Raw genomic sequence first — 22,509 nt, forward strand, 5'->3', positions numbered from 1 at the left:
ATCTGTTTGAACTGTTGTTGAATATTCAGTCTTATGTCATTTTCTAATAAAACAAATTCTCAGGAGTGAGTTGGTGTCTGATTTACTTGTGTGTTTTCTGTACAACAGGACAGGACTTACAATAAGTCAACTTCAGCATTTATTCACAAAAAAAAAAAAAAAAAAAAACAGACCACAGTGTTCTTAAACTGTCTCTAACAAAGCATGGGTGCCTGTATTAACTGTTTGAAACTCAAAAAAACCAATGTGGGTTTACAAAAAAAATATATATCTACAAAGGAAAAAGAACATCCTTTTCTTGGAGGGTTGATTAGTATTTTCTTATTGCATTGGCCTGGTGGGAGGAAATTTGAATTTGCTGCAATGTGGTTATGAACGCCTATGTGTTGGCACTCTGCTAGTCTCACAACAAGAGCAACTCAAGACGAGGACAGATGTATGCTGCAACTGTGAGCCGTTGACCCTCCTCTTAGCGCTAACACAAGATGAAGCACCGAGCCTCCCTGGATCTTGTAGTCTGCAGCTGTTTTCTCATCATTCCTGAAAGCAAGGACAAGAAAGCTTATAGAGGGACATCTAAAATACTATTAACTTTTTATAGCTCAAGATAAACTAATGGAGGAGCTCACATCTGTTTTCCACTGTAGATGAGTCTCTGTTGCTGCGGAGGGATCCCTTCTTTTTCTTCCACCCTTTCTTTGATTCGCTCCACCTTGATTCATACACAGAGGACTTTTTTTTTTAAAAACGGGGGGAAATAATCAACAGCTCCTAGATTTTGCATTTCTTAAATTTCTTCACAAGAATATTATTTTTAAGCTGTTACCTTGTCTGTGGGCTCAATATCAATCTCGATTTCCTTTCCAGTGAGGGTCTGAAAAGAACATAACAGCATTGCTGAAACTCTTCTGTCTGCAATACCCAAGCATCTTTCAGTGGTGCATTTTCATTTAAAAACCTAGTGGCTGTGTGTTTGCTGGGTCAGTAAGTAGATGATACAAAGCACCAGTAAATATGAGCATCATTACAGATTAGAAAGTATCGTGGGTTTCTGTGAAGTGTTTCCTCAACTGTTTTGGTGATTCATGAATTTAACTTTCACAAATAAAGTTATCAAGCTTTCAAAACACCAAAGCTACTGTAGGAAAAAGGCAATAACTGCACAAAAAATGTACATGAGCCTTTCAATAGATAGCTGATAAGTTGTTTTTTTTAATATAATGGTTGTAATAGTTAAGCATTAAGTAAGAAAATGTCAAGTTTTTTGCAGTGGTTCAGGCCCAGAAACAAACCGGCGGACCTGTCAGTACATTAGAGGTCTACCGAGCAACACCAGAGATCTGAGACCTGCGGAGGACTTCAAGCTTCAGTAAAAAAAATCTTTTCTCACCTTAACTTTGATCAACATGTTGAATATACAATGTGCTAGTGTTACAAAAAAGTATTAAATGGGGGGGGGAAAAAATTTGTCAAATTAGCGTGTAACAACCAGCTTGTCAGCTAACCTGCCTTAACTTCCTGTGTAACAGGCTAATACTCCGGATGCAGCGGCCTCCCGCCACACCAACAGAATGGTTCCGGTCTGCAAATGTACAGCTAAAACATGTTTACATCTCCAATGTTATATTAACATAGAGTAGAAATGTTGTATCATTAATAAAGTAAATTAAAAGTGAAATTATCCTCTCTATTTTGTTGTTTTGTGCTGTGTTTTGTTGGATTTGATGTTTTGCTCCATTTTTAAGAAAAAGACGTGTCTTTTTACCTTTGCAATAGTAAATAAGAAAAGCTTTTGTTTTTAAATAAAGCAAATATTGATAGAACCATGCTTTCCTTTAGTTCCAAATTCGGGTATCAAAGGTTATTGGACAGAAGTCATTTACATAAAACTTTTTACCTAAAATTTCCGAGGGTTATTGAACACAGCATAGCTCCTTCGTTTCACACAGATGTTAATCATTCAGCTGATTACGCGTGAGTTCTATAAAGTGCATCATTTTCAAGTTATTTCGTATCATTTAGTCATGGTGGCTCATCTTTACCTAGGTGTGGTACTCTTGGCTGTTTGTGCAACAGCTGTTGTTGATCCAGGTATTTTACCACATAAGGGTAGAGAAAATGGATAAAATTAGTGGGTTGTTTTTTTTTCTTTTTTTTTTGTACTGAACTGTTATTTCAACGACTTTCTTGCAGATATCAAAGTAGTCTGCGGGAAAGACTCTGTGAGAATCACGTGGAGGGTTGGTTCCCATTTCACCCCATATGCAGCTCGACTCTTTCTTGGAAGCTGCATGCCATCTAAGTGGAGACTTCTACCTAACGGAGAGGGGGAAGCATCGTTCCACTACAGGTTCTCGGAGTGCAAGTTTAGAAAAATGGTAATGTCCTCAGTATATCATCTCCTCAACCAGTACGTGTACTTTTAATCTAATTTAATTTCTTTCCCAGATGAAAGGGAAACGCATGACTTATCGAAACGAGCTGCGCTTCCAGCCACATGACAAGTCAAAACCTCCCCTCTTCAAGTATCCCATTGAATGTGTTTATGCAAGGTATTTTAGTTTAGGTTTGTGGGGTGGGGTGTTTTGTTTGTTGTTTTTTTTTGTGGGGGGTGGGCACTTTTTTTTTTTTTTTTTTTTTAAAGTAACTTTTTTTTTTTTTTTTTTTTTCTCCCCTTCCCTGCCTCAGGCCTGAAGGCTGGGTTCCTCCATTCCTAAACCCTGGATCAGGTGTTTCAAGTGGTCATAGTAAGCTTGTCTTCCATATGGCACTCCTTAACGGTGAGTTGTCATTCAAATTGACTTCACAGCCGGATGCAAAGATTTACTTACAAATTCATTATTTACAGACCAACTAACTGGTGTGGCAAAAACTAATGTGATCCCATTGGGCTCATTCATGCCAATATGGGCAGCAGTGGAACAAAAGTCTCACCAGCCACTGCTCCTGCTCATGGAGGAATGTGTTGCAGCCACCACACCAGAGGTGCATTCTGGCAGCCAGATCTACCCAATCATCGGCAATAAAGGGTATACTGTGTGTGTGTGTGTGTGTGTGTGTGTGTGTGTGTGTGTATATATAACTCATCCATTATGATGGATGGACTTAAATAATTTGAGGCTGGAATTTCTTCAGGTGTCTCTTTGAAAGCAAAAGAGGGAATTCCATTTTCCTTCCTCGGTACCACTCTTCGGCCATCATCCTCTACCTCCAGTCCTTCAAGTTTGGACTTGGTGGGGAGGTGAGTGGGGAGCAATAAACGGTGACTGCTCTCATGGATATGCATATACATGCATTTAAATTTATGCTCCTTAGGTTTACATCCACTGTAATCTGGTTATATGGGATCATGCTGCTCTTGATGCAAGCAAGAAAGCCTGCCATGTCAGGGAACATGGGAGGTATGTGGATGGCTTTTTTTATTTGTGTATGTGGTGTGTGGGTTTTTTTTTTTTTTTTAATATAAAATACCCTCAGTTTTTCTTAATGGGGGGAAAAAATGCCACAATGTGTAGGGATGTGCAGTCTGTTTGCAACATTGTGCTGTGTTCTCAGATGGGAGCTATTGGATGACAAGTCTCAGAGCTTCCTTTGTCAGTGCTGTGACTCAAACTGTGGGTCCCGGTCTAAAAGATCACTCGAACTGGGTATCATTTATATTTGCAAAGATTTAAAACTTTGCATGCTGCTCCCAGTTTATTAATGTGTGCTTTTTTTTCTTTTTTTTTTTTCCCCTGCAGAATCTCTTGGGCCAAAGTATAATTCAGTATTGGGTCCCATCATAATCACAGACCAGTTGGCCTCTGCTAGCAATAAAACATCTATGTGGGCTGTTACCCCAGTTAAGGTATGATTTAACTTGTTTCTAAATTGGAGGATTGCATAATGCATTTAGCTTTGTCATCCATGCAGGGAAGAACCACTTGAGGATAAATGATGGATGGCAACAGGACCCTGCCAATTTCCTTGACTTGAAGACATTGACTGTCAAAGACTGCGTTTTGTTCAATGGAACCTGCAGCATAGTCAGATTCAAGATGAGAAGCCTTGTGTAAATAACCTGTATAGTTCTTTTTCAGGGAAGGTGGATGTTTGAGGAAATTTTGAATGTAGGCAAGTGGCATGCTGCCCCCACACTTAATAAAATGCCATTTGGATTCCTGCATTTCTCTTCTGAATACTTGCAATATTGTAGCTTGTGGGTTTTTTGTTTTATCAATTGCAAGTGATTTAGTTTCTCAGGTCAGGGTTGTGCTCAATGTCTACAAGGGTTTGCATGCTATCTGCAACAGGTGCTGTCAATGAGTGCACATGTTAAACACACTGGATTTTAAAAAGCATGGAGACTGAACGGTTGTGATGGAGGTCAGCAGCACTTGTGTGCCTCAAGGAACTGTACTCTCGCCATTCCTCTTAACTGTACAGGCTTCCAGTACAACTGAGTCATGTCATCTGCAGTTGTGGGGTGTATCAGTGATGGCCATGTGGTCAGTTTGTTAAATGGAGCAGAGACAATTGTATTAAATACCAGCAAAACAGACTTCAGGAGGCACAAGAATAAACAGAACTGTGTCCATCCTGGGAGGAGATGGAGGAATACAAGTATCTTAAGTTCAGCTGGACAACAAACTGGACTGGAAATGCAACACTGAACACAAGGTCAGTGCAGACTCTACTTCAGGAAGCTGAGATCTTTAAGTCTGCACCAAGATGTTGCATATCTTAGTCTGTTGAGAGTGCAGTCGGCTTTGCAGCCATCTGCTGGGATAGCATCAGAACCAGGCTTGAAGAGAATCAACAAACTGATCAAGAAAGCTGCTTCTGTGCTTGGAGCAACTCTGGAGCTGATTGTCCAAAGAATGTTGCACAGCTGATGAATTCTTCACACCTCTCCAACACAATGAAGAAACAAAGTGTAGTCAGTAAGAGGCTTCAAGTCTGCTGTAAGACTGAAAGACACAGATCATTCCTGCCATCAGCCTCCGGAACGACCTATATATATATACGCATACACATACTCATTAATTGGTTACTCTATATTGCCCATATGAATGAGCGTGAGTGTTTGTCCCCTGCAATGGATTGGTGACCTGACCAGGGTGTACCCCACCTTTCACCCAAAGACTGCTAGGATAGGCTCCAGCTCCCCGTGATCCTTCATTGGACTAAGCGGTTCAAGCAGAAAAACTGGTTTATAAAAATTGATCAAAAAGAATTCTTGCAATAATCCATACTAGTGAGCACACAGGCAAAACCCCATCGAATTAAAAAGGAAAAAGTGATGAGAATTTTAAGGGTTGAAGGGTTTTCAAGTGACCTTGTGTCTCTAGTGTAAATACATAAATGTAAATATGTAAATGATATTCAGGTGACATTGACAGATGACTGACATTCAGATTTTTTTTTTCCCTTCAACCTCTGTTGGATCCTGTAGTGAAAATTTGCAGAACTGTTTGAGGGACATTGAAACATGGATGGGGCAAAACTTCCTTTGCATAAATAAAGATAAAACTGATGTAATAACTTTTGGGAAAACCTGCTGACAGGATGCAGGAGTGCTGTTGACTCTAGACTCTTTTAACCACCCTTTTATTAAAATTCTGGGGGATTTTAATTTTAAATTTGACAGGCAGGTCAGTGCATTGGTCCAGTCTAGTTTTTAATCCCTTAAGCTTATCAGTAAAGTGAAGCCTTATATTCCTCATGCCGTCCTGGAAAGGGTCATTCATGCTTTTCTCATCTCTAGACTGGACTGCAACTCACTCTATACTGGGATTAACCAGTCTCTCTTCTGCTGCCTACAGCTGGTCCAGAACTCAGCTGCCTACCTGTTAATGGGAAAAAGACGATGTGAGCACATTACTCCTGTACTGCGTTTTCTTCACTGGCTGCCTGTCTCTTCTAGAATAGTTTTTAAAGTTTTACTTTTGGCTTTTAAATGTTTAAATGGTCTGGCACCTTTCTAACTTCTGAGCTACTGCAGCATCATTGTCCCGTTAGAGCTCTTCGATCAGGAGACCAGATGCCTCTTGTTGTCCCGAGGACTCGACTCATGACTCAGGAAGACAGAGCCTTTTCCATAGCCCCCAAAACCCAGGAACAGTCTCCCTCTTTCTGTGAGATAAGCAAGGACTCAAAGTGGTTTCAAGTCTCTTTTAAAAACTCATCTTTTTACATTGGCGTTTAGCAACAGAGGGCAGGAGCACTAGGTCTTTTCTGTCTTATTTTGTCTTTTGAACTATTTTATTGTCTTTCAACGGTTTTTATTTTTGTGCTATTAATGTTTATTTTATTTTACCTGTACAGCACTTTGCGTTACCTTGAGGCATGTGAAAGTGCTCAACAAATAAAGTTTTGATTTTGATTGAAAGTTCCTCACAGACAATAATCATAATTTTCTTTCTCTTTACATGACTGCAACGAAAAACTGATAAGTATATAATGGTGGCATATTGCATTACTTTAATAGGAAATATCTTTTTTTTCTGCTGCTCCCTGGTACATGGCAGACTAAATTGTAGTGCAACATTGCTACAGTAGGGAGTGGGGACCATGTTAGCCAGATAGTGAATGAATGAACCAAAGAATGAAAGAATGAACCAACACAAATGGACTACAGAACAGAGAAATGGCAGGGAAAAACAAACAACAAAACTTAGTTTACAAATTGAAAACACAACCAGGTTATTATATTAACAAATAATTGTCTTCTTATAATGTTTTTTTTTTTTTTTGGTGGTCTGAAAACAATTCATTACAATCCTGTTGTAATTACACTGATTGACCTGTGATCATTGCTGACACACACCACAAGGTGAAAACAGTTTCCTTGATTGTCATTGGCCATGTCAGACAAGATAAAAGCACTGACAGAGCCACTAATGATTGTTCAGTCATGATGGCTTTCTTTAAGCATTATGTGCTGCTTTCCTTCTTGGTGGTTGTTAGTTCAGTAAATGCAGGTACAAGTTCCATTCAATACATCATGTAGCTTTTATCTAATATGTGTAAGGGTTTAATCAAACTTTGTTCCTTGTAGACCTGAAAGTGGATTGTAAGGCTGATTACATGACGCTGGTTTGGATGGACAGCAGATCTCAGGCTGACACTTCACTGTTTCGTCTTGGTAGCTGCTTTCCCACCAGCTTCACCCCAAGGGATGTTTTCTTCAATGTGGAGTTCAATGACTGTGACTTCAGGAGACTAGTAAGTAGGAGCCACCTCTGCATGTTAACTTTACAAGACTGACTAATTTCATTTCTTCTGTCACCAATAGGTTACTGGGAATGAACTTAATTATACCAATGAGTTGGTTTACCCTTCCTTTCCTGGCTCTAATGTTCTTCCCTTCAGTCACTCAATAGTCTGCGCTTATGAAAGGTGAGTGCTTAGCAATCTTGTATGCATTATCAGAGTGACAAAAGCCTAAACTCTTCTCTGCCCAGGCCTAAAGACTGGTACCCCATGATTTATGAGCCAGTATTTTCTACATTTGGTGTTGAACAGTTGGTGTTCCATCTTGAAATTATGAATGGTGAGTGTTTTACTATGACACTGGCAGTAGTTGGAATGACATGACTACAAAACTAGTTTCTGTGTACTAGAGGACTTTTCAGGTCCTGCTGAATCTACAAGTTTCCATTTGGGCTCCTTGATCCCCATCATGGCCAGTGTGGAGCAGCAGAGCCATCAGCCCTTGTTAGTGCTGCTTGAGGAATGTGTTGCTGCCACAACATCAGATCTACGTCCAGGAAGTGACTTGTATACCATTATTGACAATAAGGGGTACTAAAACTACATGCAACCTGTAATTTGGTCTTTGTACCAGACATGATGCCAACTTAAGTTTCCTCCTGTACAGATGTCTTGTGGATAGTAAGACCTCACGATCAAAATTTGAGCCAAGGCTGGAGTCTTCAGAGCTTCGGCTATCGCTTCAAGCCTTTAGATTTGCTCTGGGACAGGAGGTAATGCACTAGCTGAAGATTCCATTGGAGAAAGTCGAATCAAAAGTTAAAAAGCACCTTCTTCCCTTAGGTTTATATCCACTGCAGCATTGTGGCTTGGGACCCCCATGGACTTGATGACACAAGGAAGGCCTGTCACTATGTCAAGGATTATGGGTAATTTTTTTTTTTTTTTTTTTTTTTTTTTCCTTCCTTCCCCTCTACAATGTTTTGTCCTGCTACTCTGACTAATGTTGCACTCAGGTGGGAGCTGCTGGATGACCCTGCATCTAGTGACTTATGTGCATGCTGTGACTCCACCTGCAAGTCTAGAAAGAAGAGGAGTCTAGAATCTGGTATGTATTTGCAGAATGATCGCAGCAAGCTGGTGTCAATATTCTAACATGTCAATTTCCTATAGGAATGACTGGTATGGTCAAAGCAGTCATTGGCCCACTCACCATCACTGACATGACTTCTTGAGGAAAAGGCTCAAAACTGGATTGTCTAATGAACTGGCACACTTCATCTGACATTGTCTTTTGATTCTGAATGTAAGATCTTTCATTAAACTGTATCAAATTACTTGGATGTGTTTAATTGGCTCCCTATTGAAGGCATTTCACAAGTGGTTCTAATTAACTATTTGAGGGGAGCTGAAACATCTTGGTGTTCACAAGCCAGAACTTGATGGCTATGGCTTCAAAACAAACTTCCAGGCACAAAGTGGACACAACTGTTGGTCCACATATGAGGAAAATGAACTAGACAGTACACTGGTCCCTTAAGCAGCAAAATACAAGGTGGCGTATGGGGAGATGGCTTTTTTTTTCTTTTCTTCTCTTGACCAACTCCGTTTCTAGATGGACTCTGTCCGTTAAGGCCGCTTATGCGCAATGGCGTCCAATCACAGAAGCGTATGCGCGAGGCGGAAATGCGTTGCCTGGGGAAACGTCTTTCCGAGGCTAAATCTGGCGCCTTCTAGCTCTCACTGCAGGTAATGACTCCCAGCTGTGTTTGCAGACTTTAGCCAAAGTTCCTTCGCCGTCAGAATAGGTTTCTACTGATTCTTTAAGCAAAGAATTAAAACTTGCCGCAAGAGCGCAAAATCTGCTTTTAGCTGGCCTGCGAATAAAATGTCAACATGGTAAACTATTAAAATCTAATCACGTTCTATGAAGGTTCCAAAAATTAAATCCCAACCTGCCGCACAGTACGCAATAACTTTCCAAAAGGAAATGACTTAACTCGGCAAAAGTGTGTGCTGGTGGGAAATCATGCTAGCAATTAAAACATCTCTTTGCCAGGTGTAAGAATTCAGCCTAGTCTGGATTTTCAGCGTCACGAAGCTGGTTCACTATGAAAGTGTATCATAATGAAAACTAAAGTGCACTTCTGCAGATGTTTGAGATGAGGTGAATAGGTGTATAAAACCAGTCTTATGGACAAAGCACGTGCATAGTCAGCTCAAGATACATATTTAATTCCGCTCCCCCATCAGTCAAATTACAGGTTCATTTATCAAATAACTGACATTACACTGCTTCTTGCAGATGTGATTGTAAAGGTTAAACTAATCAAAAGATGCCCAGTCTCACCTGTATGGACCCAGGTGTTCTGTGAAGGAGTTTACAGCTGTTCCAACTTTATTTTTAATGTTGTACTGGGACTAAATTAAAATCAGCAGACAGTTAAAAAATAAAAACACTTGAATCCGTTTCAACATTTCATATCTGTGTGTGATTTGTTTTGTAAATTAACTTCATTTAGCATTGCAATGTCTTAGGAAACAGGGTTGTATTTCTCTTTGGTCAGCAGTTGATATGGCCATCTGGAGCCATGAAAATCCTTTGAAGCAAACATGTTAGATTCTGCGGTGAACAAGACTGGCAAAGCTGTCCGCCAAAACATATTCTCTCTTTGATTTGTACAACTAGTAAGAAGTTAACATAAAAACCCATATCATACCGGTACATTAATTCTGCTTAAGTTTAGGCCAGTTTTTCTTCCTTAAATGGGCATACACATTTCTTTAGGTGGCTTGCTTTGTGCACAAGGACCACGAAAGCACCAAACTTTTGCCACAAAATTGTACACACAGTTGTGACAGGAGTTGTTCCTGTCTATGCCCATGGTAACAAACATATTTGTGTCTTCTGAGCTTTTCATTTGCAGACAGAGAAAACCGAGAAGACTAAACATGGACTGGTTCCATTGTAACCAGTGCTTCACGAAGAGAGGAGCCAAGTTTGCTGTGTCCAGCTGCGGCCACATCAGCTGTGAAGCATGCATTAAATCAAGTAAGAGGTTTTATTTTTCACCCATTGAGCTCGTCTTTCATCTAAGCTGACTGGATGTGGGGTTTTTTTTTTTTTTACTTTCAGAGCAGTGTGGCATATGCGGGGTTGCCTGCAGTTATTTGGCCATCACTGATCAGGTTTGTGAGTTTAATGGATTCCCAGCAGTGGTAGTGTTTTCTTCAGTGAAGATTTTGTATCTGGACATGCTTTTATTTCAGATGAAGCCGCAGGAAAAGGTGTTTTTCCAGGATCCTATTAAGCTCATCCAGTCCAGGCTGGCACATATATCCCAGGTCTGTCTCTTCCTCAACAGCATGCATCTAGAGTCCTTTGCTTCTGTGTTTTGTAATTATTAAAAGAGAATATTATTGTCAGAAAAGATTGACTAATCTTGAGACAACATGTAATTTTACAGGAGACTGACATAAAATACAACATTTTATTGGTGCTGTAGGCCCACTCATCTGGGATCTTTTAAACTTGTAATCCATTTGTTAAAAGTTGTTTTAGGTAGTAATAAAATAAATAAAAATTACTTTTTGTGCTGCGATTTTTTTGTCTTCACACTCAGATAGCAAATTTTCAGCGAATGCAGATGGAGAGGGTCACAGCGCACTTCAAGAATAAGTCTTGTGAGCTTGAGAGACGTCTGAAGGAAGTCACAGAGCAGAGTTACAGGTGACTTTTAACATCGCATGTCCTTCCATAAATAAAACTCCCAAATGCAATGTTTTTCCAAAAATGTCTTATCACAAGGCAACTCTCGGAGCTGAAAAGGGAGAACACGGACTTAAAAAAGCAGCTTTTGGATCTGAAAAGAGAAACCACAGAGTTAAAAAAGCCACTCTCTCAAAGGAGGGTAAGCGTTACATAAATCCAGTCATAGAAGTAAATCTGGTTATTTTTAATACCTAATTCTACCTCAACTCTTTACAAAACGCAGGTTTCTCCAGGACAGTTTCAGATTAACGGGTAAAATCCAATTTCCAAGTTTGATCTCAGACTTTCAGGCTGTGGTAAATAAACAGTTCAGTAACAGTTTGCTGACTCGCAGGACTCAGAGGGTTTCACTTCCTGTGGCTGTTGCCTCCCCAGGTAATCTCACTAAATTCTTAAGAAATTAAATTTAAAGTGCTGATGCTCACTCCCTTATTTAAATGATGGTGGCTTATGAGTGCATAAATATTTTTTTTTTTTATCAGTTACCCCTCGTTCAAGAGCTATGAGGTATGCCTTTTAAGTGTCATATTTTAGGCTTTTTTTTTTTTTTTTTACTCTCAACGTCACATTTATAATTAAAAATACTTTTTGGGCTTCAGTGTTGTAGGCTCAGCCGAGTCCCAGAGATGGCACAGAGACAGAGGTCCTAGTCTCACCCTTGCTGTAAGTCTCCAACATTGATTATTCATATAAATTTGTTAGATGGAGCGCAGAAGTTTTTTTCCTCTTCCATCTGGTTAGACTCCTGGATCAGCTGCCTCCATGTCCAGCTTCAGCTCCATCCAGGAACACGGTAACACTTTTTCTTTTTAAATCAAGCATGTCTGACTTATTTGCTTTTCATCAAGTTAAAAATAGAGTGTAGCCAATCGTCTATGGAAATCTCTCTTTCTTTTTAAAGTAACACCCATTTCCTTCAGCACTCCGACAAGGTGAGGAAGTTTTTCAAGAACTTCTTGAGAATGGAGTCATGCGTTTTTGTTGATGAGTAGATAGTTTTACCCCACATAACTGAGTCAGTTGTTTTTCATCATCCTCAGAGCTCAGACTCCAGTTTTCCAGTTCCCGTTTATGAATGGACTGTCGGCCCCGTCACCCAGACATTAATTGGCCACTTGCACCAGGGACACGTTGGTTCAGTATGCCATTACTCACAGATTTGTTCACCCGAGCCACTGCTTTGGTGTTCCATCAATGAGAAAAAGGTGTCTTATTCGTTGTTAAAGTCACTGGGGTTAATAGTCTTTATAATGATCTGTTGTGGAATTAAACTGGCATGATGTTAATATTATGTGTGCTAATTTAATTTCCTGGAAATATGCATTATCCTGCATTTTTTTAGATTAATTTTACAGCAACTACCATGATAATTGACTCAAAATTAAATGATTTCTCATAACCATTTGTGTTCACTGCAAAAACTAAAAAAAAAAAAAAAAATCACTACACACTTGGTTATAAATGCAGACCTTTTACTGGTTTCCAGTGACATGGTTGTGCAAATGAGATTTCTTTTTTCAAACAAGAAAAACACATGCTAGACGTTACATGTATGGACTTTTCCCCCCACAACATGATACTTTATTTTTTTCAAAACAAACAGAAACCAAAAGTGATGCACATTGAGTTTCCCGTTATTTGACCTGTCTGGACGTTTCTAAGGGAGCTAAACGCCGACATCATTTAAAGCCCATGACGTACTATATAAATCAACTAAGGGGGGAGGGAAAAGTCGCTTGAAGGGTGTGCAGCTTTCCATGATTTCATAATTTCACTGTTGGTGCCATCATCATTTACACTTAAACATGTTAACTATCCTTTAAATTAAGATCCATTTCTGTTTATATAACATGTGGACACCCAGCTTCTGTCAACCTAAGCTATGTTACAAACCAGGAAGTCAAACCCTATCCCTATTAAGACAAGAGACAAATACTGAATCAACAACTAAGCTGGCAAGTCTGACATCTGTAGGATAATGCCGGTGCACCATCAATAGTTAACCTTTTACTTCTGACAAGGTAAAGTTGTATGCAAATGATATGTAAAGTATGACTTAAAGAGTGACTTAAAGGTATGGGAATGCATTTCAGAAACACTGCAGACAAATGTAACTGTACTTCCTGTATCCTGCTGTCTATTTAAGTCATAATAGCTTCTAGGGGAGATGTATCAAACATGACACTGTGTTGCTCTGAATACAAATATGCTGAAATGAGTGGATGTTTACTGAAATAACTGGATTTAATACATATAACGGCAGCAGGCTTTAAAACCAAAGTGCAACATGTTGATTCTAAAGTACATGTCCAGTGTGCTTTTCAAGAGAACTGAATTAAAAGGAATGCTTACACATACTGATGAGTCAATAAATTCACCAATGTTGACTTTTTTTCTGAAGCAGGAAATCGTCTGTACCAAAAGACAAACCAATTTAAATTACACTGCTACAAATAGAATACTAAAAAATAACTTTTTTGTAGTGATATCTAACAAACATAAGCTCACAAAATATAGCAAACCAGTGTACAGGTTACTGTCCTATTTTAAGCAGCATAGGCAGCACAAATATAATTCAAGTCTAAATATATTAGGATAAGCAGGGAATGCAGCATACATATATATATATATATATATATATATATATATATATATATATATATATATATATGTATAAAAGAAATATCACAAACCTCACTTTGGGGTTGCTCTGGGAAGACTGGATTCTACAAACCTGCCCTTATTAAAGCAATACAAACCAGAGGAGAAATTATGCCTGCTGTGAGAAAGATGTGTGGAGGTCTCCAACATCTTTTTAAAGAGTTCTTAATCCACCATAGGCTCTGGGTCAGTCTCCCCAACATCCTGAGCTGCAAACCAGTCTCGCACCTGCTGGTAGCTCATTCTTGATTTCTTGCATAGTGAGTCTAGGTCTTTTTCCTGCAGTGCGCCTGTTGAAATGTAATATGTTATTAATGGCTGGATATCAGGGGAGTCTGTACTTGTTCCATTTGCTTGAGATTTCCGTTTGCGGCCACCCCGAGTAGACGTCCCATTGCCATTTGTAAAACCACTGCTACTTTGCTGGGAAGCAAGTTCTGCTAAGAACTGATCGCGGACACCTTTCACCCAGCGCAGCTGGCCGTTTTTGACCGCATACCGAGTGTCTCCAAACCACTGAATGACATCTGCTCGAGGCAAACCTGTAAGCTTAACAAGTTCAGTGTATTCTTCGCTCTTGGGCCACTGGCACTGCAGGAAGTGCTGCTTTAACACATCCAACTGCTCCTTGGTCTTTCTTGGTCGCCCTGCTGGTGTAAGGGCAGGGGACGTCGACGTGGAAGCCCCCGAGAAGCACATAGAAGTTTGTGAGGGACTGGTTTTGGTTGAATGCAGCGACTTTTTTGATGTGCGAAATTTGTGTGAAAGAGGTTTATTAGGGGAGACAGTTGGTGGCGGGCTGCCAGATGGGGAAGAATACGGTGAAGATTTTATTCCCTGGGAAACATCTGGCTCAATCTTGCAGGTCTTGGTCAACTGTAAAGGTTGCTCTTCACTTTGTTCCTCATCTTGATAACTGTCCCCATCTCCAGAAAGCTCCTCAATGACATCTTGCCCTTGTGTCTCAAGGACCCTTTCCCCAAATGCTTCAAGGCTGTTTGTCAAAAAAGTCTGAAAGAAATGTGAATTTCTAATGCCATTATTTCGCGTTCCCTCGTGGGCTTTTGTTCCGTTTAGCTGGCGGGACTTTGGATTTACAAGTGGAAGAGGCTGAGATTGTGGATCTTGTTTGCCTTCTACAGCAGTATGCAGGGAGTTGCTCTGGGCAGCTGCCAGGCTTCCCCGGCCAACTCTCAACTGGTAACGGCTGTCACTGAACCATTTCCGAATATCGTTACGGGTCAACCCAGTTTCTTCCTGCAAACGTCTAAGCTCTGCTTCAGCAGGCCAGTTCTCTCTCAGAAAGCTTTTGCGCAGAGCAGCAAGCTGGGCTTTTGACTTTTTGTAGCGTCCATGGCGGTGATGTTGTGAAGATGAATCTGAGAGGTCAAGGGAGACATCGGCTGCAGCACTTACTGTCGTGTCTGCTGGTGGGTGGTAGAAGTATGAATCCTGAGGAGGTGGGAGGGTAGAGCTAAAACAGGGAGCGGGGGGTTTCGATGGTTTATATGAATCTGGTGACTCACACTTTGATTTCTTAATCTGAGGGGTGAAGCTACTGAAAGCACACTCCTCTTCATCAGTCTCCTTGTCCTCAATGACCAAATCTTCCAAATGTTTGCTCTTGCTCTTTGATTTGACTTCTTCACTTGCTTCAGCGGAGCCATCATAAAGCTCAGGAACTGCCAGCTTCCGCCGCGTCTCCTCAATCTCCTCGGAGGACCAGCTAATACCGTATTTAATTCTCTGCACCATAAACCACACTTTAACTTTGTCCAGTGGCAAGGCACACACCCGAGCCAGAGTGTTTACATCTCGGGAGGATGGATAAGGAAATAAGTTAAAGGCATGGACCAGTTCTGGGATTGCGTCAAGTTCTCGAGTCTGATCAGACTGTGTCCACACCAGTTTCAGTCCCTCCGAGACCAGAGGCAGGCACACAACAGAGTTGTGATTGGTGGTGAAACTAGCTACGTTGCTTGCGCTGCTTTCGGCTGAGCTGGCAGAATGGCGCAATTCCTTGGAAGATTGTGTTGATTCATCTTGTTCTTCACATTCTTCCTTTGTTGCTTTTCCTTCAGAGGGCTCATCTTCATCCACTATCAGTCCGTTTCTGTCATCGTGTTCGGTATACAATGCCATTCTGCCACCTAGAAAAGAAAGAAAAACTATGATATAGTTTTGTTTTGTGCTGCTCTTTACTGTCAAACTGTTATTACTCCAACGATAAGATCACTGTGCATCGAGGGGTGATTATCTCCACAAGTACAGACTGATGTTTCCAGAACTTTCTGTCCATAATTCTCAGTTATCTGAAAGCAGTCTCCCCTCCCCCCACTTTGCTCTCCTTATTCTGAACTCTCAATAAAACTAGTCGTATACTACTCTGTCCAGACTGGGTCTCCCCTCCCCCAAAGTGTGGTGGCTGACTTTTGTTTTGCATGAGTGGTGGGATTGGTTGCAAAGGGGTGGGGGCACAGAGAATGAAATTCTACAAGGAATCCATCACTGTCTACTTTCTCACCCCTACTCGGTCAGGCTTTGTTCCACTTCCAAGTTCTCAGTCCTGAAAGATGAGTGCAGCCTCCTCACAAAGACAGACACCACAACAAAAAACTGCAAGAAGACAAAAACAAGAAGCACAAATCAGACTCAAGTTTATTTTGAGATGCACTGAACTTTTTAAATGTCCTAAACATCTCACACTTCCTATGAAAGCCACCCCCCCCCTTCAATCAACAGGTGCTAAGCAAGCACTTTAAGCATCTCATAATACTTCTTAAAGGGGTCAAACTCGAGGAATTGTGATCAAGAATTACTTCTGGGTCAGCATTGCACATGTTGACCTCACTTTAGTCCACACAAATCAGGCTCAGACTCGCAGATATGTGGCGTCAGTTTGAGGTGATCTGTATTTATTGTGAACAAAGGAAGTGTTGCGCATTTAGTTGGGAGGTCGCGCCATATCTACGGCCGACCATTTAATAAAGCAGCTGGAACCAGTGTAGAAATGTTTTAGTGGAACAAAAACATCGGCTTACAAATCATTGCAGGATGTTAAGTCACTGGTGACACACTGAAACTCCCCGGGGTGAGCTCATCCCACATCCTCATGTTTTCCAGTCTTTCTTTGGCACGCTTAAATAGTTTATCTGTAGTTTATTAGATTTCGTCACATAAAAACTATAAAAGTTGCTCTCTGTGGCCGTAACAATAGCAGTCCAGCGTCCCCCCCCCCCCCTTCTCTCTCTATGGCGTACCAACTAAAAGGCTTCACACTGCACAGGCGCACTTCGCCGTTAGACACGCTTCAGTGAAACATAAAAATAAACTTACCGAAAATGCCAAAATAACCCTTTATTTCCAGCGTGGTTTGAGGAACACACAAGCTCCAATAAACTCAAGAGTTTCCTCTCTACCGCTCGGCTATATCTGACCAAGTTTTAACAGCAGTCCGAGGAAACAATACCGTCCGTGTGTTTGTTTGACCCTTGTCTTATTTATCAAGCACCTCGACGGATTACGGTCAGGATTCAAAGATGCGACGCGACCAAGTTTGTCGCGGTAGTTCAGTCGTCGGCCAATTCCAGCCGAGGACACGGATGTCCAGTTCAGGGGAAAACAGGCTGAGTCGGAGTTGCCGTTTATTCCTCCCCCCTCCGTTTCTCGGTCCGTCCGTTGTTGCTTTTGTTCTGAACTGAGAAGTGTTTCCCCCTGTCCGGCCAGATCGACGCGAGGCGGAGCTGAGAACCAGGAAGCCCAGGAGGCCCACATGACTCTCCCCACTGTGACGGTGGGGTGGGTGTGCCAGTGTGGGTGTGGAGGCCGTGGATTGGAGGGAGGAAGGGTCTGTTTAGTAAATCCGTTACATTAGGCCAATGTCAACTAACCATGCATCAGGACACGAAGAGCCATCTTTTTCAATTAGGAAACTTTGCCTGTAATTGTAACGCCATCACGGATGGTGATGTTCGGGAAACTTCCCCCCCTCTGTAGCTGTAAAACTGGGGGGTCTTTGGATCACAGTACTGATGCAATAAGCCATCAAGTAGAGACATTTCAGTATTTTACCAAACCAGGACAAGTAGGAAAAATGCTCACTGTTCCAAACTGAACATAAAAACATTTCTATTGTTTTTGTAGTTTTATAACTTGTAGAATTCAATGCTTTACTGTGCAAAATCTAAACTTAATATAATATGGAAATGAAATTAGCTAAAGGGTATTCATGGCTATAATATATAAATTCAGTATTTCTTACAATGCTTTATCAGCTGCCAAGACAGTGAGACTGAAGCAAGATAAAAATATGAACATTAAAAAGAAAAAAAAGAATAGAAAGATGCATCCATTGTAAACAACACCCAAGTTCACAGTCAGTTCCTGAGCATTATCTTGTATAAACAGAGCAGATAGAGAAACAGTTTCAGTCTCAGTGCTAGTTGCGGTGGCTCGATTGGGAATCTTTTCTCCAGTGTATCATTAAGGGAAAAGGACTAATTAATTACAAGAAAGAAATTAATATTTCTTTATTTAACCATTTCAATGTTAGCTAGCCAAATACAGCATTTTCAATGGTTTAAAATCAAAAGGAAGAAAAATATATCACATTTGCAGCAAGAATACATTTCTGTCTTGTCATGGCACTTATTTCCACCAGTGAGGCTTTGGCCACCCTCATCACCCTCTGGTTCTCCTTAGTGGTTTCCCCAAATGTATTTTCATCCTTCTGCTGGTGAGAAGCTTGTACTTAATGCAGGGAATCCTCTGAGATAAACTGCCACTGAAGAACTTCATCAAGTGAAATAGTTTTTTTTAAAAAGTCAAACTTTACAAGTAAAAAATGTTTTAGTCTCGGCAAAGTCTGTTCATAGAAATGGAGGTGCATTTAGTATGAAAACATCTCCATGTGCTGCTAAGGCTAGCTGGTTTGTTAAGCACTGGTGAGGTGCAGTGTTAGATATGACTTAAAGTTTACACTATACATAAGAAAAAAAACTGCTTACGTTGTTAATTTACACATGCTTGCGTTACGTTTGTTTAGAATTGTTTGCATATCCTGATATTTTTCTAGTGGGATGGGATCCTGACTGAGATGGGAGAGAAGCACCTGTCCTTTCAAATATTTTTTTATTTTTTATATTTGTCTTTTTTGCCTCTTCAAATTTCTGCCTTCCCCGGCTTTTCATACATACAAAAGTTGTAAAAAAAAACTAAAAAAAAAACGTGCAAAATGCACATTTATATGCTACAAATAAATGTCAGTTTTACCTTCATAGAACTTAAAAAATAGTGTTCAATAGCATTTCATGCTTTCACATTTTGGTGATGAGTGTTTCCGTTAAATACACACAGTTTGCTGCAATGTCCTTCAGGTTGAGCCCATGTTGCTCAAATTTTCATCAATTTGTCATCAGAAAAATCCTCAAGTGGGAATGGATGTGTACACATCTGCAATGGCATAAATATTCCTTCAAAACAAAATATTTGAGTATAAACTTTCTTAAAGAAAACAGTAATAGTTGTGAGCTTAAACTACAGAGACTATAACTTCAGGCTATAATACGATGATGTGAGCAGTGATTAGGGATATCTCTAGAAGCGGCTGTTTGCCAGGGTCATCATAAAACGGGGCACGCGCAGGAAGGACGGAACAAGAACGGACAGCCAGGAGAAGTAACGGGCCTGGCTCAGGAGGAATTTTATGGACGTGTAATCAGCAACCTCCCGTCCTGGAAATAAACAGAGTACATGTATATGAGCATAATCTTATGTTTAAAATCTTATTTTAACCATAAATAATTCCATTACCGTCAACATCTTTAAGTCCATAGCGCCTCGCCAGGTCACTTGTCAGTAGCACCTTCCCAGTCATCGACATGTAATTTTTATCTATCAAACAAAGACAGGAATAAAAACTAAACACAGGAAATCGTTCTAAAGCAACTACATCAGCTAGAAGAACATCTCAGCATTTTATGGTTGTTTACATTATAAGCTCCCAGCTACTAAACCTTTCTGGTTGACATTTACCGAAGATGCCAAGTTTATGACACAGCAGTGTTAACAACGTCCAACCGTATGGCTTACCTTTTGCCAGGTTGACGATGCACTTCCCGCTCACTTCTGTGGTTTCTCCATTGATGAAAACTTCTTTAAACTTAGGAAACAAATCCAAGAAACTTGGGATACAGCTGAAGTAACAGAGATATTATGTCTAGTTTAACAAGAGCCTACCTTGGAATCCATACCCTGTGGTGTCTCTTTCTCCAGTACAAACTGGGATATTAACTCTGTTTGGACTGCTCCTGGCCAAAGGCTGACAGAAGCTACTCCCCTACTTTTCAGCTCAACAGCCATGTCTGCAGCCAGTCTGTCACACTGGAAACAAAAAACCAACAAAACAAGTTTTTTAGTACACCGACAACAAATGACACAAGATGCTATGTAACCAAATCAATACACTGTGAGATGATGACTTACTGCTGCTTTACCAACTCCATATGGTACATTGAAGAGATACTGCAGCCCACCCATAGATGAAACAGTCACTATCAAACCCCGACCTTGAGCCACCATCAGCCGTGACCCATAAACTGAGAAAATATAGTGACCCCTGCCAGATGATGGAAAAAAATAAGTCAAGCAATGCTGTGGACTAAGTTTTAAAATAATAAATAAGTGCATTTCAGTTCATTCTCCATCTCAAATTTTCTATATACTCTGACAGCTAATAACAAGTCAAGTAATAGCTGGTAAATCATCTGAATATGTGTGACATGATGTAGTTTGCCAACAAACACTCAGTGAACTTAACCACAGCATGATTAAACACAAAGGCATGCAGTACCTGAGGCCTGTGTTGTTGATGTCGTCCCAAATAGACGGATCAATTTCCCAAAACTTCTTCCCCAAGTTGTCAAAGATGACCTGGAATGACACACAAGTTGTGGTCAATAACACAAAACACTGACTTTGTCCAGTCCCTTAGCTTCCTTATCTTTTTTTTTTTTTTGCACTTACACAGCTTTACCCTGAGCATTTCCTGCTAAAGATATGCAAATACAAACCTGTACGCCAGCATAGGCATTGTTAACCAACAGATCCAGTCTGCCGTTCTGTTCACGCTTGATCCGTTCAAAGAGTTCCTTAATGTCTTCATCTTTTGTAGAATCGCAGACAACTGGCACACATTTCCCACCTCTCTCATTCACCTGTGTTGAGAAAGGAGGTATTGAACCAAAACATCACTGCAACGGTCCAACAGAGCTGAAAGCTGCGTCATTCTTTTAGACAAATGCAGGATAAGGGCTGAATGGATGAGTCAAAATAACTTTGGAACTTAGCTACACCTCTACATTGTTTTATTAATTACTAGTTTACAATTTTAGCCTTTAGAAGTACAAGCTTCAAATGTCACCTGTGCAGCAGTTTGTTTCAGAGTCTTCTCCTGGCGTCCTGTGATGTATACAGTAGCTCCTGCCTCAGACAGCTGCAGAGCGATTCCCCTGCCAATGCCCCTGGAGGCACCTGTAACTAAACACACCCATCCAGACAGGGCCATCTTCTCTGGTGGAGGAATCAGCATAACATACTACGATGAGCCAAACGTACACAATATGACTAAAATGCCAGGAGTCAAATATGATCAATGAACAAATGGAGATATTTATATTAGTTTCATCATGTTAACAAATAATAGAGCTCTGTTTCCACTCAGAGCTCACCATGAATCTAAATGGGTCATCTTTCTTCTTATCCAACTACTTTAAATCCACTCATTGTGAGTCAGCATTTATTTAAAGGACTTTGTCAACTTAGATAAGGGAAATAGTTTAAAACATAGATAAGTGGTAAGGAGACATAGGCATAGAAAGCCACTTCAAGGCCATTGTTAAATGCTAATGGTACAAAAAGTCACAACATTTGTTTTTTAGAGTAATAATGTTCTAGTTAAATACCTTATATTGAATTTAACTGTGTTCTCGACCACCATACACATCTCTAAGAAACATTTTAGGCAACTTGCCCTTATCACTTAAAAGATTATGTAATTTCTCATTGTTCAGGAATCCAAGTTATTTGTAACAAGAACCATTTTATGGTTATTTACATTTTTTATTTAAAACCCGGTTTTTTGTTTTTTTTTTTGTTAAATTTCCTTAGTGTAAAGAAATGTCTAAAACGACTTGTTTATTAATTTATTGCTATCTTACGTAAAGAGAGTAGCCTACCTTATATGACAGCAAGGCAACGCGCTGCGGACAACAATCCTTAGGCTGATTCACACAATTACCACCGCTGCTTTCACACCACACAGTCAGTCGAGGTGTTAACCCTGCGTTTGTAACAAAGTCCACATAACTGCGCTTAACAAGGTTACAAAAAAAAAAAAAACCGCCCATCTACCGTAATATCGCGAGAAGACGTTCAAACAAAGAACGTAAAGCAAGAGAAAAGTCACTGTTACGCACTTCCTACTTCGTTTTCATACCAACCTAATAAATTCTACTCGTCTCCTCTACCATCAAATGTCATATATTGCCTTTATTCCGAGATGGCTGATTAATAGTGACCGTGGTCGCCATACACGCTATTACACTTGTTATCAATGATTTCAATAGATGTGGATATCTTTGTTTTAAGTAAAGTTGGTCAAAATAATCTATGTTGATCGTTGGATGTGGTCTTGGATTTAACAAGAAGCGTTTAAAAGAACAGCGCAGACGATGGCGCTGTGGTCTATCAACAGAATATTTAGAAATATCTGGTTCAACTTTGGGTTACTATCGACTAGTTTATTTGAAAACTCATGCTGTACCAAAATGAAAGGAATTACGCTTTGTTAGGGACTTTACTTCATGGCCAAAGTGAGAGTTATC

At 40.3% G+C, this 22,509-nt stretch overlaps 5 protein-coding genes across 5 annotated transcripts; 2 read left to right on the plus strand and 3 right to left on the minus strand.

Moving 5' to 3' along the window:
* Positions 1–121: 121 nt before the first annotated feature.
* nedd8l (NEDD8 ubiquitin like modifier, like) lies at positions 122–1,521 on the minus strand. Its single transcript, XM_079243993.1, has 4 exons — positions 1,391–1,521; positions 827–874; positions 630–712; positions 122–540 (listed from the first exon to the last, which is right to left on the minus strand). Exons 1-4 carry the CDS (start codon positions 1,406–1,408, stop codon positions 420–422), a joined length of 270 nt encoding a protein of 89 aa, XP_079100119.1. The 5' UTR covers positions 1,409–1,521; the 3' UTR covers positions 122–419.
* A 770-nt stretch (positions 1,522–2,291) lies between these two features.
* On the plus strand, positions 2,292–8,931 carry zp3f.1 (zona pellucida glycoprotein 3f, tandem duplicate 1; the record flags this gene model as incomplete). Its single annotated transcript, XM_079243848.1, has 15 exons — positions 2,292–2,378; positions 2,449–2,552; positions 2,689–2,780; positions 2,849–3,029; positions 3,136–3,241; positions 3,316–3,401; positions 3,556–3,614; positions 7,040–7,206; positions 7,277–7,380; positions 7,446–7,534; positions 7,605–7,785; positions 7,862–7,967; positions 8,038–8,123; positions 8,211–8,302; positions 8,810–8,931. 15 exons carry the CDS (start codon positions 2,292–2,294, stop codon positions 8,929–8,931), a joined length of 1,662 nt encoding a protein of 553 aa, XP_079099974.1.
* Positions 8,932–10,131: 1,200 nt separating this feature from the next.
* Positions 10,132–12,073, plus strand: LOC306758522 (E3 ubiquitin-protein ligase RNF212B-like; the record flags this gene model as incomplete). Its single annotated transcript, XM_079243849.1, has 12 exons — positions 10,132–10,246; positions 10,331–10,383; positions 10,465–10,539; positions 10,818–10,924; positions 11,003–11,105; positions 11,190–11,218; positions 11,301–11,341; positions 11,449–11,473; positions 11,566–11,623; positions 11,708–11,759; positions 11,868–11,898; positions 12,007–12,073. Exons 1-12 carry the CDS (start codon positions 10,147–10,149, stop codon positions 12,071–12,073), a joined length of 741 nt encoding a protein of 246 aa, XP_079099975.1. The 5' UTR covers positions 10,132–10,146.
* Positions 12,074–13,675: 1,602 nt separating this feature from the next.
* Positions 13,676–17,289, minus strand: homeza (homeobox and leucine zipper encoding a). The gene is made up of 3 exons (XM_079243560.1): positions 16,964–17,289; positions 16,152–16,243; positions 13,676–15,777 (listed from the first exon to the last, which is right to left on the minus strand). Exon 3 carries the CDS (start codon positions 15,767–15,769, stop codon positions 13,793–13,795), a length of 1,977 nt encoding a protein of 658 aa, XP_079099686.1. The 5' UTR covers positions 15,770–15,777; positions 16,152–16,243; positions 16,964–17,289; the 3' UTR covers positions 13,676–13,792.
* An 881-nt stretch (positions 17,290–18,170) lies between these two features.
* On the minus strand, positions 18,171–21,994 carry dhrs1 (dehydrogenase/reductase (SDR family) member 1). Its single transcript, XM_079244245.1, has 9 exons — positions 21,862–21,994; positions 21,048–21,196; positions 20,698–20,841; positions 20,478–20,557; positions 20,111–20,243; positions 19,865–20,008; positions 19,718–19,787; positions 19,439–19,519; positions 18,171–19,359 (listed from the first exon to the last, which is right to left on the minus strand). Exons 2-9 carry the CDS (start codon positions 21,189–21,191, stop codon positions 19,223–19,225), a joined length of 933 nt encoding a protein of 310 aa, XP_079100371.1. The 5' UTR covers positions 21,192–21,196; positions 21,862–21,994; the 3' UTR covers positions 18,171–19,222.
* Positions 21,995–22,509: the final 515 nt, after the last annotated feature.

Source organism: Telmatherina bonti, assembly GCF_933228915.1.
Source record: "Telmatherina bonti genome assembly, chromosome: 7".
NCBI lineage: Eukaryota > Metazoa > Chordata > Actinopteri > Atheriniformes > Telmatherinidae > Telmatherina > Telmatherina bonti.

What these genes read in the sequence shown, in the direction of transcription:
- nedd8l (XM_079243993.1), bottom strand. An exon ending in ATATTGAGCCCACAGACAAG is followed by an intron (nt 713 to 826) that starts GTAACAGCTTAA and finishes GTATGAATCAAG; the next exon opens with GTGGAGCGAATCAAAGAAAG. An exon ending in ATCTACAGTGGAAAACAGAT is followed by an intron (nt 541 to 629) that starts GTGAGCTCCTCC and finishes CCTTGCTTTCAG; the next exon opens with GAATGATGAGAAAACAGCTG.
- homeza (XM_079243560.1), bottom strand. Translation starts at nt 15,769, where the DNA reads ATGGCATTGTATACCGAACACGATGACAGAAACGGACTGATAGTGGAT.
- dhrs1 (XM_079244245.1), bottom strand. Translation starts at nt 21,191, where the DNA reads ATGGCCCTGTCTGGATGGGTGTGTTTAGTTACAGGTGCCTCCAGGGGC. An exon ending in TGAAACAAACTGCTGCACAG is followed by an intron (nt 20,842 to 21,047) that starts GTGACATTTGAA and finishes TTCTCAACACAG; the next exon opens with GTGAATGAGAGAGGTGGGAA. An exon ending in ATGGAGTTGGTAAAGCAGCA is followed by an intron (nt 20,009 to 20,110) that starts GTAAGTCATCAT and finishes TTTTGTTTCCAG; the next exon opens with TGTGACAGACTGGCTGCAGA.